The following is an 18,234-nucleotide window of genomic DNA, read 5'->3' on the forward strand; positions in this document are numbered from 1 at the left end:
GGTACAGTTACAATATTTAAAAGGCATCTGCATCGGTGTATGAATTGGAAGGGCTTAGAGGGACATTGGCCAAAAGGTAGCAAATGAGATGAAGTCAGATTGGCATGTCTGGTTGGCACGGGCGAGTTGGACTGAAGGTTATGTTTCTGTGTTGTATACCTCCATGACTGCATGAACTGAATCTTAATTTATACAGAAACATATGGTAATTTTTTTTGTTTCTTCGGTTATCATTCCTCTTCACAATGCTGTGTCAGGTGGTCCAGTGTTTCGTAGTAGAGCAAATATAATTCTTAACTGTGGTTATCCAAAACTGCTATTTCCTCTTCTTTTTCTCTCCATTCCTGAAAATAATTGTGTAAAACATCTTGCAAAGTTTAAATATATCTGTTAAATGTATCTGGGCACTAAATTGCACAATATTTGTGAAATAATTTCACTTTCATAGAAGCAAACAACCTTACTGGAATGAAAAAATTATCAAATAATATGCTAGAATCCTTTCATATAAGTATTTACTTTTATTTGGAACTATGTATAATTTTGTTTTCCAGATTGAAATGGGCACAACCTGCAAGTTGGTGTAGACATGGTCAACTGAAGGGCCTCTTCCTGTGCTGTACTGTTGTATATTGTTATATTAAATGATTTATTTTCTTATTTGTTTAAGGTGGTGATCACTATTATTGCGGGACTTCCTGGTAGTTATAAAGAAGAACTTTGTACCTATATTGTCAATCTGAATCAAGAACATGGAAGGTCAGTAAATTAAATAATTTGGCAGTCATTTTTCTTTATAACTTACAATTAAGATTATATTTTAGTAATTGAAGAAGTGTTCTTCATTTCCTACTCCTAAACCTTTCCTGCAGAAAGGGCTAGATTTTCTTATTAGTTTCTTAGTTTCCTTCTCAAAGCCCGCATTGCCACTCGGCTTAGTGATGTCTGCAAATTTAGAGATATTACATTCAGTTCCTTCGTCTAAATTAACTGTTGACTCTTAACTTCTCTAATGCATACAGAGAAACCTAGATTATCTGAAGGACACATCTGGGCAGTATTTCATTCGCTTAATCGAATGCCAGATAACATTGTAGGCAAGAATCGGGACCTTGCGATCTTGTCTGGATAATCCAAAATTCAGTTAATCGAATGCCGGATAATCGAGGTTCCTCTTTATTGTGAATAACATCGATGAATCACCCTGTCCACTCGACTGGTCACCTCCTCAAAAAGTTCCAGAAGATTTGTCAAGCACGGTTTCCGTTTAGTGAATCCATGCTAATTTGGATCGATTGTGTCATGCTTTCCAAATGCTCAGTTATTACTTCCTTCAATTGACTCCAGCATTTTCCCCATTACTGATGTCAGACTAACTGGCCTAGAATTCTCCATTACTGATGTCAGACTAACTGGCCTAGAATTCCCCATTTTCTTTCTCCCTCCTTTTTTAAAATGTGTTACATGATGTCCCCTCCAGTCCATTGGAACCGGTGGAGTCTATAGAATGCTGAAAAATGGTCACTACTGCATCCGCATTTTCCAGGGCTACTTCCTTAAGTACTCTGGGCTGCAGAACATCATGCCCTGGGGATTTATCGGGTTTTAATCCCATAAATTTTCCCAGTGCCATCTCCTGGTTACTAAAGATTTCCTTCAGTTCCTCCTTCATGCTTAACCCTTTGTTCCCTAACATTTCTGAAAGGTTATTTGTATTCTCCTTAGTGAAAACAGATCCAAGGTACCTGTTCAACTGGTCAGCCATCTCTTTGTTGTCCATTATGAATTCACCGGATTCTAACTATAAGGGGCCTACATTTGTCGTCTTCCGCCCTTTTCTCTTCACATATCTATAGAAGCTTTTGCTGTCAGGCTCAGCGCCAGAGACCTGGCCACTATGGCTTTCCCCGGGATGTCAACTCCCAACAGTATCCAAAACGGTATGCATTATTGAGGGAACGGCCACTGCGGATCTCTGCATTGTCTGCCTGTTCCCTTTCCGTAACCCATCTACCTTTTTCCAGTACCTGAGGTGAGTGTACACCCCTGTAACTCCTCTCTATTATCCTCTCCGCCTCCTAAATGTTCCAAAGGTCATCCAGCTCCAGTTCCCTATTGCATTTTATAAAGAGGTGGAGCTCGGTGCATTTCCCACAGTTGAAGTCCGTGAGGACACTAGTGGTGACCCTTATCTTCCACGTCCTGCAGGAAGAGCGTACAACTGCCCTAAAGTCCATTCCCATTGTTCTGAATTCCCAAAGAGACTATTGAACAAACTGTTAACCTTACCGAATCAGCGGGCAGAATTATTTTTGCCTCTAGTTTCTTGTTTGATACCATTCCCAGTCTCGCAACTACTGTTTGGTCTGTGCACATCTCCCTCCTACGTCTTTTTTTTCCCTTTGGTGTTCTGCAGCTCCACCCAAGCAGATTCCATATTGTCCAGGCGAATGTCCTCCCTTACAATTGTGTTAAACTGCTCCTTAACCACCAAGGCTACCCCACCTCCCTTTCTGTCTGTCTTTCCTGAAAATTGAATAACCCTAGACGTTGAGTTCTCATCCTTGGTCACCTGAGCCAGGTTTCCATGATCCCAATTACATCATATCCATTAATAACTGTCTGTGCAGTTAATTCATCCACACTATTACAAATACTTCTCACATTGACTCAGAGTCTTCAGGCTCTTTTTGTTTTGACATTTATTGCCCTTTAGAATTATGATGTAATGTGACCCTTTTTGATTTTTGTCTTTGGTTTCTCTACTTTCCACTTTCACTTTTTCACTTACTATCTTTTGTTTCTATCCCCACTTCCCTCTGACTTCCTGCATTGGTTTGTACCCCACCTACCGTAAAAGTTTTTAAACCCTCCCAGTAGCAGATGCACTCTTCCCCCACCCTTGTTTTCCCCCACACCCTCAATCCAATAGGCATTGGTTCCAGTCATGCCCAGCTTCACACATCCAGTTTGGACTGGTCCCACCTCCCCTGGAGCAGGTTCTAATGTCCTAGGAATTTAAATCCCTCCCTCTTGAATCATCCCTCAAACTATGTATTCGTCTTGGCTATCCTACTATTCTGCTCTGCATAGCACGTGGCACTGGTATCAATCCCAAGATTTCTTTCTTTTGAGGTCATACCTCTTAATTTACCTCCTCATTTCCTAAATTCAGCTTGTAGAACCTCTTCCTATCTTTTTATCTATTTCATTGGTGCTTATGTGCACCAGGACAACTGGCTGCTCAATCTTCCCCTTTCAGAATGTCCTGCAACCGCTCCTAGGCATCTTTGATCCTTGCACCAAGAAGGCAACATATCATCCTGGACTCTTATTTGCGGCTGCAGAAACACCTATGATTGCATCTTCGATCACGACAGCTCTGCCATTCTTTGTGTAACAGAGCCAGCCATAGTGCCATGAACCCAACCACAGCCACCTTCCCCTGGTGAGCTATCTCCCCCAGCAGTATACAAAATGGTATATCGGTTTTGGAGGACAATGACCGCAGAGGACCCCTGCATTTACTTCCTACTGTTCCTCTGTCTGTTGGTCACTTGTTCCCAATCTTCCTCAATTTTTATTTGCGGTGTGACCAGCTTACTGAACGTGCTATCTACGATTCCCTTAGCCTCATGGATGCTCCAAAGTGAATCCAGCCACAGTCAGGCAGAAGCTGCACATGAAGGAGTCAGGGAAATCGAAGGGTCTCCAAATTCCCACATCACATAGGAAGCACATGACACCAGTTTGGGATCTACTGCCTTTAATTTGTTGTTCCACTATAGCTTGCCTTTTATTTGGTCCTAGGCAGTCATTGACTGAGACAACTCCTTCCAGAACACTCCTCAGTTGCTTCTCAGTAGCACCCTCTATAGAGGACTGCAATGCAGAAACATTTCTTCACTTAAAAGGGCAATGAACCTGTGAATTCTCTACCACAGAAGGCCTGGATGCCAAGTCACTGAATATATTCCTAAATGAGATAAATCTTTAGATTTTAAATATATCAAGTGTACGAGTAGAAAGTGGGAATATGGCATTGAAGTAAATGATCGACCATGAAGACTGGATAATTTTCTCTCCTAATGTATTTTGTTTTAATATGAAGTGATCCTCAGCATTAGGTACTAGTCTTCAGCCAGTTAAATTCTTTCCCCGTGATATCAAGAAACAGTTGGAGACACTGGATACTGCAAAGACTATGGGCCTTGAGAACATTTTGGCAATAATACTGAAGACTTGTGGTCCAAAACTTTCCACTCCCCAAGCCAAGATATTCCAGTACAGTTACAACACAAGTATCTACCTGACAATGTGGAAAATTGCCCAGGTATATCCTGCACATAAAAGAAAACGGACAAATCCAACCTAGCCATTTCGCACCCCATCAGTCTCGTCTCAATCGTCAGTAAAGTGTTGGAAGGTGTCATCAACAATGCTAACAAGCAACATCTGCTTAGTGATGCCCAGTTTGGGTTTCAACAGGGTCATTCAGCTGACCTCATTACAGCCTTGGTTCAAACATAGACAAAACAGCTGAATTTCAGAGGTGAGGTGAGAGTGACAGCCCTTGACATCAAGGCTATATTCAACTGAGTGTGGCAACAAGGAGCTCGAGCAAAACTGGAATCAGTGCGTATCAGGCGGTACACTGGTGGTTGAAGTCATACCTGCAACATAGGAAAATGGTCATGGTTGTTGGTGAGTCATTTCAGCTCCAAGGCATTTCTCTAGGAGTGACTCAGGATAATGTACTGGGCTCATTCATCATCAACTACTTCATCAATAACCCTTCGTGCATCATAATGTCAGAAGGTGCTCGCCCATGATTGCACAATGTTCAGCACCATTTGCAAATTCTCAGTTACTGAAGCAGTCCATGTTTGAATGTAATTGGATCTGGACAATATCCAGGCTTGGGCTGTAGAAGCAGTGTGTACTATATACAAGATGCACTGCAGAAATTCACCAAACATCTTCAGACAGCACTTTGCAAACCCGTGACCACTTAGCATCTGGAAGGACATGAGCAGCAGATATATGGGAACACTAACACCCTTGGGTTTCTCCTCCAAGTGTCTCTCCATCCTGACTTGGAAATATATCGCAGGTCCTTTTACTTTTGCTGGGTCAAAATCCTGAATTCCCTCCCTAATGGTATTGTGGGCCAACCCACAACAGGTGGATTGCAACAGTTCAAGAAGAGAGCTCACCACCACCTTCTCGAGCAACTGGGATGGGCAATAAATGCTGGCCCAGCCACTGTTGCCCACATCCCACAAAATGAATATTTTTTAAAAAGTAATTTATTCAATCATTGATTCATAAGTTTCTTCACTTTATTTCTTAACTTCTAGTGTCAATCATCTAGCACATTTTTATTTATTAGTAGCGAGAATTATCAGCATTGACACATCTTTATCTTGTGTAATTGACAGATCAAGAGCTGTTAGTCCAACAATGTTTTCCCTGAGTGCAGCTGTTTCGGTAGATAAAAAAAAACAAAGAACAACTTGTGAGTTAGAAGTATGAGTAAATCATTCAATACTTTGAGACTTCTCTGTCACTGTGTCCATGATCTGCTTGTGGTTTCAACTCAATTTTCTGGTTTGCATATTGTTAATCAGTAATCTTTCTATCAACCTTAAGTATACCCAAGGACTCTGGCCTCCTAGCTGTCAGCAGCAAGCAAAGATACTCAACCCCTGTAATGGCATGGACAGAAGATTGGCTAGGCAACAGAAAGGGACTAATGGCTCTTTTATGAGCTACTGATGTCATAGCTTTTTTCTTTCAAAAAAGAACACCAAAACTACATAGTACTGCAGATGCAGTTTCACCAAGACCATGTACAGCTGCAGTAAAATGTGTATTTTTGTCGTACATTCCCTTTGCAATAAATTTCAACATTCCATTTGATTTCCTATTCACTCGCTAAACCTGCACTTTAACATTTTGTGGTTCATGTGCTAGGATGTGCACATCCCATTGTATTACAGATTTCTAATGTTGCTCGAGTTAACTAGTATACTGCTTCACTTATCTGCTTTGGCAGGAAACATAGTGAAATTCTCAGCGTACCAATCTAAAGAAAACACCCTGTTGTCCTTACACTCAATTTCTCATTTAATGACCAGTCCTTTAGCCACGCTAATATGTTACAATATATGCCCTTTGTGAACCTTGCTTTTGGAAGTTCACATTTGTTACTTCTATAAGTTCCCATTTAACCACTTTGGACCTTTTCAGAAAAGGTCCAATAAATTAGACCCTAAGAAATAGGAAAAGGAGTGGGTCATCGAACAATACAGCGCAGACCAGGCCCTTTGGTCCTCAATGTTGTGCCGACCTGCGAACTATTCTCCGCTCGTCCCCCTACACTATCCAAAAATCATCCATGTGCTTATCCAAGGATTGTTTAAATCTCCCTGATGTGGCTGAGTTGACTGCATTAGCAGGTAGGGCATTCCATGCCCTTACCACTCTCTGCGTAAAGAACCTGCCTCTGACATCTGTCTTAAATCCATCACCCCTCAATTTGTAGTTATGCCCTCTTGTACAAGCTGACATCATCATCCTAGGAAAAAGTATTTCACTGCCTACCGTATCTAATCCTCTAATCATCTTGTATGTCTCGATCAAATCCCCCCCCCTTAGCTGCTGCCTTTCCAATGAGAACAGACCGAAGTGTCTCAGCCTTTCCTCATAAGACCTTCCCTCCAGACCAGGCAACATCTTGGTCAATCTCCTTTGCACCTTTTCCAATGCTTCCACATCCTTCCTGTAATGGGCGACCAGAACTGTACACAATATTCCAAGTGTGGCCACACCAGCGTTTTGTATAGTTGCAGCAAATTGGCCATTTGACCATAGAGACTGAATCTTCATTCAATAGGATCATTCCTTGCATCCACTTTCCTGGACCCTTGATACCTCCTACTTATCAAGAATCTATCCATCTCAGCCTTAAATTTACGCAAGGACTGTACCTGCACAGCTCTCTGGCACAAGGAGTTCCAAAGATACTCAACTCTGAGAGAAGAAATTAAATTGGTGCCTCTTTATTTTGAGACTAAAATTGAGTTGAATGCACTTTTCTACACCAATGCCGTGTTGTCTCTGCCTGATTTGTATTATGATTTTTCAAGTCAAAAAAACTCAAAAGAACTGCGGATGGTGGAAATCTGAAACAAAATTGCTGGAGGACCTCAGCAGGTCTGGCAGCATTTGTGGAGAAAAATAGAGTTACCGTTTCGAGTCCACTAACCCTCCTTAGGTTCTAAAGAAGGATCACTGGACCTGAAACATTAACTCTTGGTTTTTCTTCACAGATGCTGCCAGATCTGCTGAGTTTGATTTTGTTTTCAAAGTATCCTGCTGTAACCTCCTAAATTCCAGCAATATTCCTGTGATAAATACTTAACAAGCTAACATCAAGCTTTTTGGTTTATCTCCCTTCTTTACATATATTTCAATCAGCCAGGGGGCCTTGCAGAACCTAAGCAATTCCAGACAATGTATCTTCTATCTTGACAGCTGCTATTTTCAGGACTCTAGGAATACAGACCATTTGGGACATGTCAGGCTTTAGGTCTGATGTTTTTCTCAGCACCTTGTTGCTGGTAAATGTTTTGAGTTCCTCTGTCTTGTTTACTCAGTTTTCAAATACCATTGGGAAATGTTCCAAGTCTTCTACACAGAGGACAGACACAAAAGAACTGTTCAATGTCTCCACCAATTTCTTTACACACACCATCAAGGCTCAATGTTAATTTTCATTAGTTTACGTAAATAATTGTCGAAACTCTTGGAATCTGTCTTTCTATTACAAAATGACATTTTCTCATACTCCATTTTTTCTCTTTTTTGTTTAGTCATGATTTGGGTTAGATTTTAAGAAACAATAACTTATGATGTATCTTTGAAGATTTTATGCACTTTTTAAAATTAATTTATGGTAAACGGGCATTACTGAAGCGGCATGGTGGTTCAGTGGTTAGCACTATAGGGGAATGGGTCTGGCTGGAATGGTCTTTCGAGGGTCAGTGTGGACACGTTGGGCCAAATGGCCTGTTTCCACACTGTAGGGATCTCTCTACTGTATCTCATGTTTGACAGCATTTGTTGTCCATCTCTAGTTGTCCTCAAGGTGCTGGTGAAGTTTGCTTTCTTGAACTGCTGCAGTTCATGTGCTGTAGGTTGACCCACAATGCCTTTAGAGAGGGAATGCCAAGATTTTGACCCAGTGACAGGGAACGAGCAGTGATATTTTTCCAAGTCGGGAGGGTGAGTAGTTTGAAGGTGGTGGTGTTCGCAGGTATATGCTGCATTTGTTCTTTTTAGATGGAAGTGGTCATGGGTTTGGAAGGTGTTATGTAAGGATCTTTGGTGAATTTCTGCTTTGCATCTTGTAGATAGAATACACTGGTGGTGGTGAGATTGGAAGCTTGTGGATGCTTTGACCTGGATTGTGGTGTTGGAGCCGCACTATTCCAGGCAAGTGGGAAGTAATCCATCACTCTCCTGACTTGTGCCTTGAAGATGGTGGACAGACTTTAGGGACTCAGAAGGTGAATTACTTGCTGTAGTATTCCTAGTATCTGACCTGCGATTGTAGCCACAGTGTTCATGTGGTGAGTCCATCTGAGTTTCTGGTCAATGGTATTTGATGTTGATAGGATGTTGATAGTGGAGGGATTCAGTGAGGATAACACCACTGAATGTCAAGGAGCAGTAGTGAGATGGTCATTGTCTGGAATTTGTGTGGTGCGAATGTTACAGTTCAGATTGTTTGTTTCAGTTTGATATTATCTTTAACATTGTATTCAACTATAAATGATGCATCCTTCTCAATAGTCTTTCTCATTGGAACAAGCGTTTGCTGCCAATTGTTAAATATCTCCTTAAAATATTCCCAAAGCATCTCTGCTGTCATCAATTCTATCCCAATTCTTTCCCTTGAGATAATTTTACCCTTCTACTTATGCTGTTAGCTGAATTAAAACTTAAGACGCCAGCTTTTATAGCACACCTCTTGCCCTCAAACTGAATGTGAAATTTCATTGTTATGATTACTGTTACGTAGCAACTTTTCCGAAGAGGTTTTTCTTTTTAACCCTGTTTCACTGCTCATTATCTGGTTGGAATAGCCAGCACCTTGGTTGGCTGTGGAGCATGCAACTCCATACACTCTGAACTCATTCCATGCCACCTTTTCCAGTTTGATTTGTTCAATCTCTATGTAGATTCAAATCTCTCATTATTGTGTTTCCTTTGTTATGCACTCTATTTAGGTTTTCCTGTATGCTTTTGCTTATAAAGGCCTATAAATTGCTCCCTGAAGTCATCCTTGTCTTATTTCTTGTCTCTACTCAAATCAATTTTACATTTTGTGCTGTCAAGGTAAATTCCTACCTCACTACTGTACTATGATGCTTTTAGCTGGTTGAACTACCTCACCACCTTTTCCTAGTTACTTGCATTTTCAGCATGTCATATAGCCTTCGATCTTTGATTCCTAGATTTTGTCCCCCTGCAACTTGTAATGGCCATAAGGTTACGCATGCTTTTTTTTCCATCCATATGCAAAAAAAGATCAGTGCTTTATAGGGTTTGTTCTTTGCAATCTCTGGACTTGTACACTTGTGCTTTTTTCAGTTTGTACCCTCCACCTCTTTGTTCCACATTTGCCACCTAAATGGCCACATCTCTTCCCACATGATGCCTTCCCCGTACTATTTTTATGGGCGGCATTGTGGCACAGTGGTTAGCACTGCTGCCTTACAGCGCCAGAGACCCGGGTTCAATTCCCACCTCGGGCAACTGTCTTGTGTGGAGTTTGCACATTCTCTCCGTGTGGGTTTCCTCTGGGTGCTCTGGTTTCCTCCCACAGTCCAAAAACGTGCAGGTTAGGCGAATTTGCCATGCTAAGTTGCCAGTAACGTTAGGTGAAGGGGTAAATGTAGGGGAATGGGTCTGGGTGGGTTGCTCTTCAGAGGGTCGGTGTGGACTTGTTTGGCAGAAGGGCCTGTTCCACACTGTGTAAGTAATCTAATCTAATCTGTATGGTTTTCAATTTATGGGGCACTGGAGCCATGCTAAAACCAGTGTTCTGGTGAACTGTGCAGCAAGATGGTAGAGAGGATCTGAAACTAAATAGTAGCTATTCCACTCCAGTCTTTAAGCAATACGTTCAGCTTTATGGCTGCCTGGGCTCTTGGATTATAGTTTCGCAGTTTGATGTGAGGATGGAATGCACATGTTTATCATTCAATTCTAAAATATCAGTATTAAGCATGAGTAATGAACAAGTTATATGCCACATACAGAAGGAAAAGACTGTAGATAAAGGAAATACTTCAATCTGACAGTATCTGTGGGCTGGAAACAGTGTCATTAACCCAAGTGCTGGATCTACTAAGTATGTTCAATATTCTGTTTCAGTAGCAACATGGCTTAAGAAAACAAAAATTGTCTGACAAAAGCAAATAATCTGAAGTGGTTCAATAAATGTTCCTATGACTAATTACGGTTTCCTTTCATTAAAGGTGGTCAGTTTACCGTCAAATGCCAGATAACTGTGAGCTATTCAATGTTGGGCAAATCCATCGCTTTCTTTCAAATATACTTGAAGCACAACGGAATCGGGCTGTTCATCAATCTGTATACTCTAGAAAGAAAATGAGGCTGCTGATTGTGACTCCAGGGTGAGTGTAATTCAGTGTAACAATGTACTTTACATGAAAGTTGCACCCGCCAAGTCAGAGTGCGGAAATCATTAGAATGTGGTATGCAGCATACCTTGTTGCTGGCTCAAGCATATTAAGTAATGAAAGAAAAGCTTTCCATTTGATTGTCTGATTAGTGAATGACATTGATCTCTATCTTGCCTTTCCCAGCCACAAAATAAAGTCCTGTTCCATTCTTCTTTTTGCCTATTCCGTGTTATAGGAACACGTGTAGTCCTGGTGAAGGCATTTGATAAGCTTTCCTTTATTGGTCAGAGTATTGAGTACAGGAGTTGGGAGGTCATGTTGCGGCTGTACAGGACATTGGTTCGGCCACTTTTGGAATATTGCATGGAATTCTGGTCTCCTTCCTATTGGAAGGATGTTGTGAAACCTGAAGGGATTCCGAGAAGATTTACAAGGATGATGACAGAGTTTGAGCTATAGGGAGAGGCTGAATAGGCTGGGGCTGTTTTCCCTGGAGTGTCGAAGGCTGAGGGGTGACCTCATAGAGGTTTATAAAATCATGAGGGGCATGGCTAGGAGAAATAGACAAAGTCTTTTACCTTGGTTGGGGGAATCCAGAACTAGAGGTTAGGTTTAGGGTAAGAGGGGAAAGATGTAAAAGGGACCTAAGGAGCAACTTTTTCATACAGAGGATGGTGCATGTATGGAATGGGTTGCCAGAGGAAGTGGTGGAGGCTGGTACAATTGCAACATTTAAGAGGCATCTGGATGGGTATATGAATAGGAAGAGTTTAGAGGGATGTGGGCCAAGTGCTGGCAAATTGGACTAGATTAGGTTTAGATATCTGGTCGGCATGGATGAGTTGGACTGAAGGATCTGTTTCTGTGTTGTACATCTCTACGACTTGAAGTATTGTGTCACTTCATACAGGAAATCCAAGTTGGTTTCTTCTGAACAAATATCTCCCACGTGTTGACATATATGTTGTGTTTCTTGAGGTAAGCCTTTAGAGAGTCTTTAAATGCTTTGTTTGTCCTCTTGTTTGAGTTCCTTCCTTGAGCTGGGTGAAGATAATTTACTTTGACAGTCAGAACTCAAGCATGGGACCAGTCCAATGGAGTTGGTTTCGGATGATCACGGCCTTGATGCTGATGCTATTGACTGCTTCAAGGATGCTGATGTTAGTACCCCTGTTCTTCCAGTTGATGCGGACAGTCTCTCTCAGACAATTTTGTGGGTACTTCTCAAGGGCCTTGAGGTGGTATCTATATGTAGTCCATATTTCAGAGCCTTGTAGAAGAGAACGATCACTACCTTATACACAAAGGTCTCTGTATCAAGTTATCAAAGAGTCTTATCCTTGGGTATTCAAAGGCGGTACTGACAGATTGATGCAAAAATTCAATATCATATTCAATGTCAGCTTTGGATGAGAAATAGCTTCCCAGGGGAAATGTTCCACGTGTGAGAAGATTTCTCTGTTGACCTTGCTTAATGGATAGACCAGAAATTGAGCTAGGTAAGGTTGATAAAGGATCGGAATCATCTTGAGTTTGCGACCAATTCTTCAGAATGCTTCTGCCAAAAGCATTAACCAAGACTTGGAAGATTCACTTTCAAGAGTGTAGAGATAATGTTATTATCCACATACTGAAGTTTCACAGGTGAGATCGATGTCATTTTCTTCTTAGTTTTCCAAACATTTGAAGTTGAGAAATTTTCCATCCATTCCGTGGACAAAAGTCCACACTCTTGTTCTTGACAAGATGAAAAATGATGCTGATTAAGATGGACAAAATAGTTGGGGCAATGACATATCCCTGTTTGACCTAAAAGGATTCTGCTGTTTTACTGTCGGTGAGGACCATCGCTGACATAGCATCATAGAGGAAATGGAGGATGTTGGTGAATTTTCTGGAAGCTGACCTTTGACGGGATCTTCCAAGTACTTTCCCATTGATACAGTCAAAAGCGATCTTAATGCCAGAGAGGGACACGCCACCGTTATGCTCAACTAACTTGATTAGATATTTCCATTAGTGTAATGTGATTGTTAAGTCTGATTAATATGGGCTTCCAAAAGATGTTTGAAGTGCCACATAACAGGCTTGTCAGTACAGTTAAATCCCACAAAATTAAATGGATTGTGGCTGCATGGATATGAAAAAAGGCAGTAAATGTTTTTTTTTTAAATCTGACTGTATGGAGGTTATACATTGAGTGTTCCCAGGCCTCAGGACCCGAATCTCTGCTTTGATTGATCTATTTAGATCCACAAATGTACAGCATGGAAACAGACCCTTGGGTCCAACTCGTCCATGCTGACCAGATATCATAAATAACTCTAGTCCCATTTGCCAGCATTTGGTCCGTATCCCTCTAAATTCTTCCCATTCATGTACTCATCCAGATGCCTTTTAAATATTGTAATTTTACCAGCCTCCAACACTTCCTCTGGCAGATCATTCCATACATGCACCAATCTATATTGAAAACGTTGCCTCTTAGGTCCCTTTTTAAGTCTATCCCTTCTCACCTTAAACCTGTGTTCTCTAGTTTTGGACTCCCCCACTCCGGGTAAAATACCTTGTCTGTTCACCTTATCTATGTCCCTTACAATTTTATACATTTCTATAAGGTCACCCCTTAACCCCTGATGTTCCAGGGAAAATAGGCCCAGCCAATTCTGGCTCTCCAAAAACTCTGTAGCTCCAACTCTGGCAACATCCTTAAATCTATTCTGAACCCCTTCAAGTTTTACAACATTCTCCCTATAGCAGGGTGACAAGAATGGCTCGCAGTATTCCAGAAGTGGCCTATAAGTCCTAACTCCTAGTGCATTGACAAATAAAGGCTAGCATACCTATAGCAGGGTGACAAGAATGGCTCGCAGTATTCCAGAAGTGGCCTATAAGTCCTAACTCCTAGTGCATTGACAAATAAAGGCTAGCATACCAAAAGCCGGCTTCACTATCCTGTTATCTGCGACTCCACTTTCAAGGAATTATGAACCTGCACTCCAAGGACTCTTTATTCAGCAACACTTCCCAGGACCTTACCATTAAGTGTATAAGTTCTGCCCTGATTTGCCTTTCCAAAATGCAGCATCTCAAATAAATTCCATCTACCTGCCACTCCTTGGCCCAGTGGCCCACTTGATCAAGATCCTGTTGTACTCTGAGGTGACGTTCTTCGCTTTCACTACACCTTCAATTTTGGTGTCCTCTGCAAACATAATAACCATATCATTTATATAAATGACAAAAAGCAGTGGACCCAGTACTGATCCTTGTGGCACACTACTGGCCTCCCATGAAGATGCTTGTCGGACACCTTGCTGAAGTCCATATAGATTCCGTCCACTACTCTGTCTTCATCGATCCTCTTCATTACTTCTTCAAATGCACAGTTGTTAGTGAGACACTATTTCCCACGCACAAAGGCATGTTGACTATCCTGACTCCGTCTTTGCCTTTCCAAATACAAGCAAATCCTGTCCCTCAGGATTCCAAACAACAACTTGCTCAGCACTGACATCACAGTCACTAGTCTATTGTTCCCTGGCTTTTCCTTACAACGTTGTTAAAATAGTTAGCCAACCTCAGTCTTGCAACACCTCACCTGTGGCTATCAGTGATACAAATATCTCAGCAAGGGGCCCAGCAATCACTTACCTAGGTTTCCACAGAGTTCAAGGTTACTCCTAATCAGGTCATGGGAATTTATCCACCTCAATGCATCTTAAACCGTCCAGCACCACCACTTCTGTAATATGGACAGTTTTTAAGATGTTGCTATTTATTTTCCCACATTCTACAACTTCCATGTCCTTCTCCATGTAAAATACTCATTTAATATGTCTTCTGTGGTTCCACATGTAGGCAGCATTGCTGTTCTTTAAGGAGCCTTTTCTCTCCATAGTTACCCTTTTGTCTTTAATGTGTTTGTAGAATCCATTTTGGATTCTCCTTAACCCTATTTGCCAAAGCTGTCTCATATCCCCTTTTGAATGACGTCAACTTATTTGCATGGTGATTTCAAAGTTGGAGACAACACCAAACTTAGTAATATTGTGAACTGTGAAAAAGAAAGTGAAACAATTGAAGAGGACGTAAGCTGATAGAATGGGTGGACATCTGTCAATGAACCTTTAGTTGAAAGTGATAGGGGAAGTTGAGAAAGCACTTAATATGCCAATCATGGAACCTCCCCACAGTGTGGAAACAGGCCACCTGGCCCAACAAGTTCACACTGATCCACTCTCCTACCTTATCACTCTCCATTTTCCCCTGACTAATACACCTAACCTCCACATGGCCAATTCACCTAACCTACACATCTTTGGATTGTGGGAGGGAACAGGAGCACCCGGAGGAAACCCATGCCAATTATGATAAACTGTGAAAACACTGGGCCTCAACTGAAATAGCTGAATGTACACACAAGAAATTTTGTGGAAGTGTTGGAGAGGGTGCAGAAAAGATTTGAAGATGATTTCAGAGAGGAGAAACCTAAGCTAGATATACAGACTTATTGAAAGGAGATTTATAGGAGTATTCAAAATTGGCTCATCTTGGAAAAGGTAGATCTGGGGAAACTGTTGCCATGGGTGATTTGGTGGAAGGACTGAGAAATTGACAAGATATTGATGCAAAGTAAATGGCAAAAGAGATAAATATAACATGGGCTTGGCATTCTGAAGGAGTGGACGCCTTCCCTCAACTCCCCAATATGTCCCCAGAAGGAAAGTTGGTGGCGAGCTGACAGGCCAGAAAGAAACCTAGCCCACAGACTTAATATGTTGTAAGTAATCTGATTAGATTTGATTCTTGCAGGCATTATGTGATAAAAGGTAGACCTGAAGTACTCCTGGCAGAGTGCGACCAGCAAGGGTGAGCAAACCTTGGCCCATTGGCCCATCTAGTCAAGATCCTATTGTACTGAGGTGGAGTTGAGCAGAGTGTGGGAGTTCAGACTAGGGGGGTGGAGGGAGGCATTGTTGTGTCTTGTTCTGGCTGTTTTTGCAAGGGGCTGCTTTGTTGTCAAGGTGCTGCTGGTTCTATTTAAGAGTGAGGCTACATGAATGCCAGGCTTTCTTGAAGAGGGCAAGCAGTAACAAGGTAAGGGCAAAACTTCTTTTGCCCATTAGTCTCCTTGTGGCTAAAGGGACAGAGATGGCACTTAATGGAAAGGTATGTTCTTCTTGTCAAATTTGAGAGATCTGGAAGCAAAGCCTAGTGACTGTCTGCAGGAAGTGGGCCTGGCTGTACTAAGGAGCAATGAGTGTCCAAGGTAGTAGCTTCAGGGAGATGGTTACATTGCGGGTACAGACAAGTAGATGATTGACTGCCAGGAGAGGTAGATAGTGGAGAAGTCTCTTGTGGCTATGCCCCTCCCAAACAAGTATACTGTCTTGGATACTTTTGAGGGGGATGGTCTTTCCGGAAAATACCAGCAGCACCCAGATCTTTGGCAGCACAACTGGCTCTGCTGTAATACAGGCTATGGCAAAGTCTAAGCGAGCAGTTGTGATAGGAGACAATCTAATCAGGGGTACAAACATGCATTTCTACAGATAGGAGCAAGAAATCAAGATGGTGTATTGCTTACCTGTTCCAGAGTAAATAATGTCAGTGATTGCAGAGAATTCTCAATAGGAAATATGAGCTGCCAGAGGTGGTTGCATACACTGGTACAAATGACCTCAACAGTGAGACAACAGAGAAGATTGAGTCTGGTACAGAAGTTAAAGAGAACAAGTTCAGTCGACAAAGCAGGCAAGAGTATGGCAGAGGGAAAAAAGATGAATTAAACTGTATTTATTTCAATGCAAGAGGCCTGACAGGAAAGGCAGATGACCTCTGGTCATGCATTGGAACATGGGAGTGCAATAGCATAGCTACTACAGAAATATAGCCGAGGGAGGGACAAGGAGAAAATGAGGACTGCAGACACTGGAGATCAGAATCGAGAGTGTGGTGCTGGAAAAGTTACCACAGGTCAGGCAACATCCAAGGAGCAGGAGCTTCAACGTTTCGGGCATAAGCCCTTTATCAGGTATGGGCTTATGAATGGGCTCCTGATGAAGGGCTTATGCAGAAACGTCAATTCTTCTGCTCCTTGAGGGAGGGACAAGAGTGACAGCTCAATGTTCAGGGTATAGCTATGCGAAGGGTAGAAGGTGAGGCATGAGAGAAGGGGAGTAGTGTTTTTGATGAGAGAAAATTTGACAGCAGTACATAGAGGCTAATCCTGAGGGATTGTCCAGGGAAACGGAAAAATAAGAAGCAGATTATTACTTTGGGAGTCAATTGCAGCACCACCACCCCACCACAAAAAAAAGTAGTCAGCAGGAAATGGAGGACCAAATATGTCAGGAAATCACAGGTAGCTTTAAGAATAATGGCATTATAATATTTGGGAATTTTAAGTTTTCAAGCATAGACTAGAACTGCCAATAGGGCTTGATGGGGAGGAGTTTGTGTATTTGACAAAACTTTCTCAATCAATATGTAGGTGGCCTTATTAGAGAAAGGCTTAAGAGAAGAGCAGTTGGACTACCTGACACACAGTAAGATGGTTGTGGTATTGGACGTCAGTCATCTCGGCTCCAGGACATCTCTGCAGGGCTCCCTCAGGGTAGTGTCCTCGGCCCAACCATCTACAGCTGCTTCATCAATGACTTTCCCTCCATCATAAAGTCAGAAGTGGGGATGTTTGCTGATTGCGCAATGCTCAGCACCATTTGCAACTCCTTAGACACTGAAGCAATCCATGTTCAAATGCAATAAAGCTTGGACAATATCCAGACATAGGCTGACAAATGGCAAGTAATATTCACACCCCACAAATGTCAGGCTAAGACCATCACCAATCAGAGATGATCTAACCACCATCCCATGGCATGCTTAACTTCATTGGTCAGGGGACTTTAGGAGTTGGAATTCATGTTACGACTGTACGAGACATTGGTAAGGCCACGTTTGGAGTACTGCATACAGTTCTGGTTGTCAGATTTGAGTTATAAAATGAGGTTGGATAGGCTGGGAATATTTTCCCTGGAGTATAAGGAAGCTGCGTAATAACCTTGCAGAAGTCTATAAAATCGAGGGACATAGATTAGGTGAATAGCGAAGGTCTTTCCCCCAAGGTGGGGAAGTCCAAAACTAGAGGATGTAGATTTAAGATGAGAAGGGAAAGACTTTAAAAGAGACCTGAAGGGCAACCTTTCCACAGAGGGTGTTGCACATGTGGGGTGAGCTGCCAGAGGAAGTGTTGGAGGTGAATACAACTACAGTTACATTTAAAAAACATTGAAGAGGGAAGGTTTAGAGGGATTTCTGTCAAACTAGTTCAGTTGAGGATATCTGATTGGAATGGATGAGTTGGGCCCAAGGGTGCATTTCTGTACTGTGTGCTCTATTCCAGTATTACTTTTTTTGTTTTCTTTCTGTATAAATTTGAATTCTTCCATCAAGCTTAACCCTGTTGACTTGATTGTTTGAAAATGCTAAAGGCGCTTAAAGGTTTGGAATA

The 18,234-nt window shown here is 41.9% G+C and overlaps 1 protein-coding gene across 4 annotated transcripts in view; it reads left to right on the forward strand.

The window, feature by feature from the left end:
* The window catches only part of dnaaf9 (dynein axonemal assembly factor 9), a 212,406-nt gene that overhangs the window by 151,940 nt on the left and 42,232 nt on the right, over nucleotides 1-18,234 (forward strand). For all 4 annotated transcript variants that reach the window (XM_072577236.1, XM_072577220.1, XM_072577228.1 and 1 more), the window contains 2 exons: nucleotides 671-759; nucleotides 10,551-10,709. In XM_072577236.1, the coding sequence (XP_072433337.1) occupies nucleotides 671-759; nucleotides 10,551-10,709 (248 nt within the window). The remainder of the gene's footprint in view (nucleotides 1-670; nucleotides 760-10,550; nucleotides 10,710-18,234) is intronic.

This window comes from Chiloscyllium punctatum, chromosome 1 (assembly GCF_047496795.1).
Source record: "Chiloscyllium punctatum isolate Juve2018m chromosome 1, sChiPun1.3, whole genome shotgun sequence".
NCBI classification, from domain to species: domain Eukaryota; kingdom Metazoa; phylum Chordata; class Chondrichthyes; order Orectolobiformes; family Hemiscylliidae; genus Chiloscyllium; species Chiloscyllium punctatum.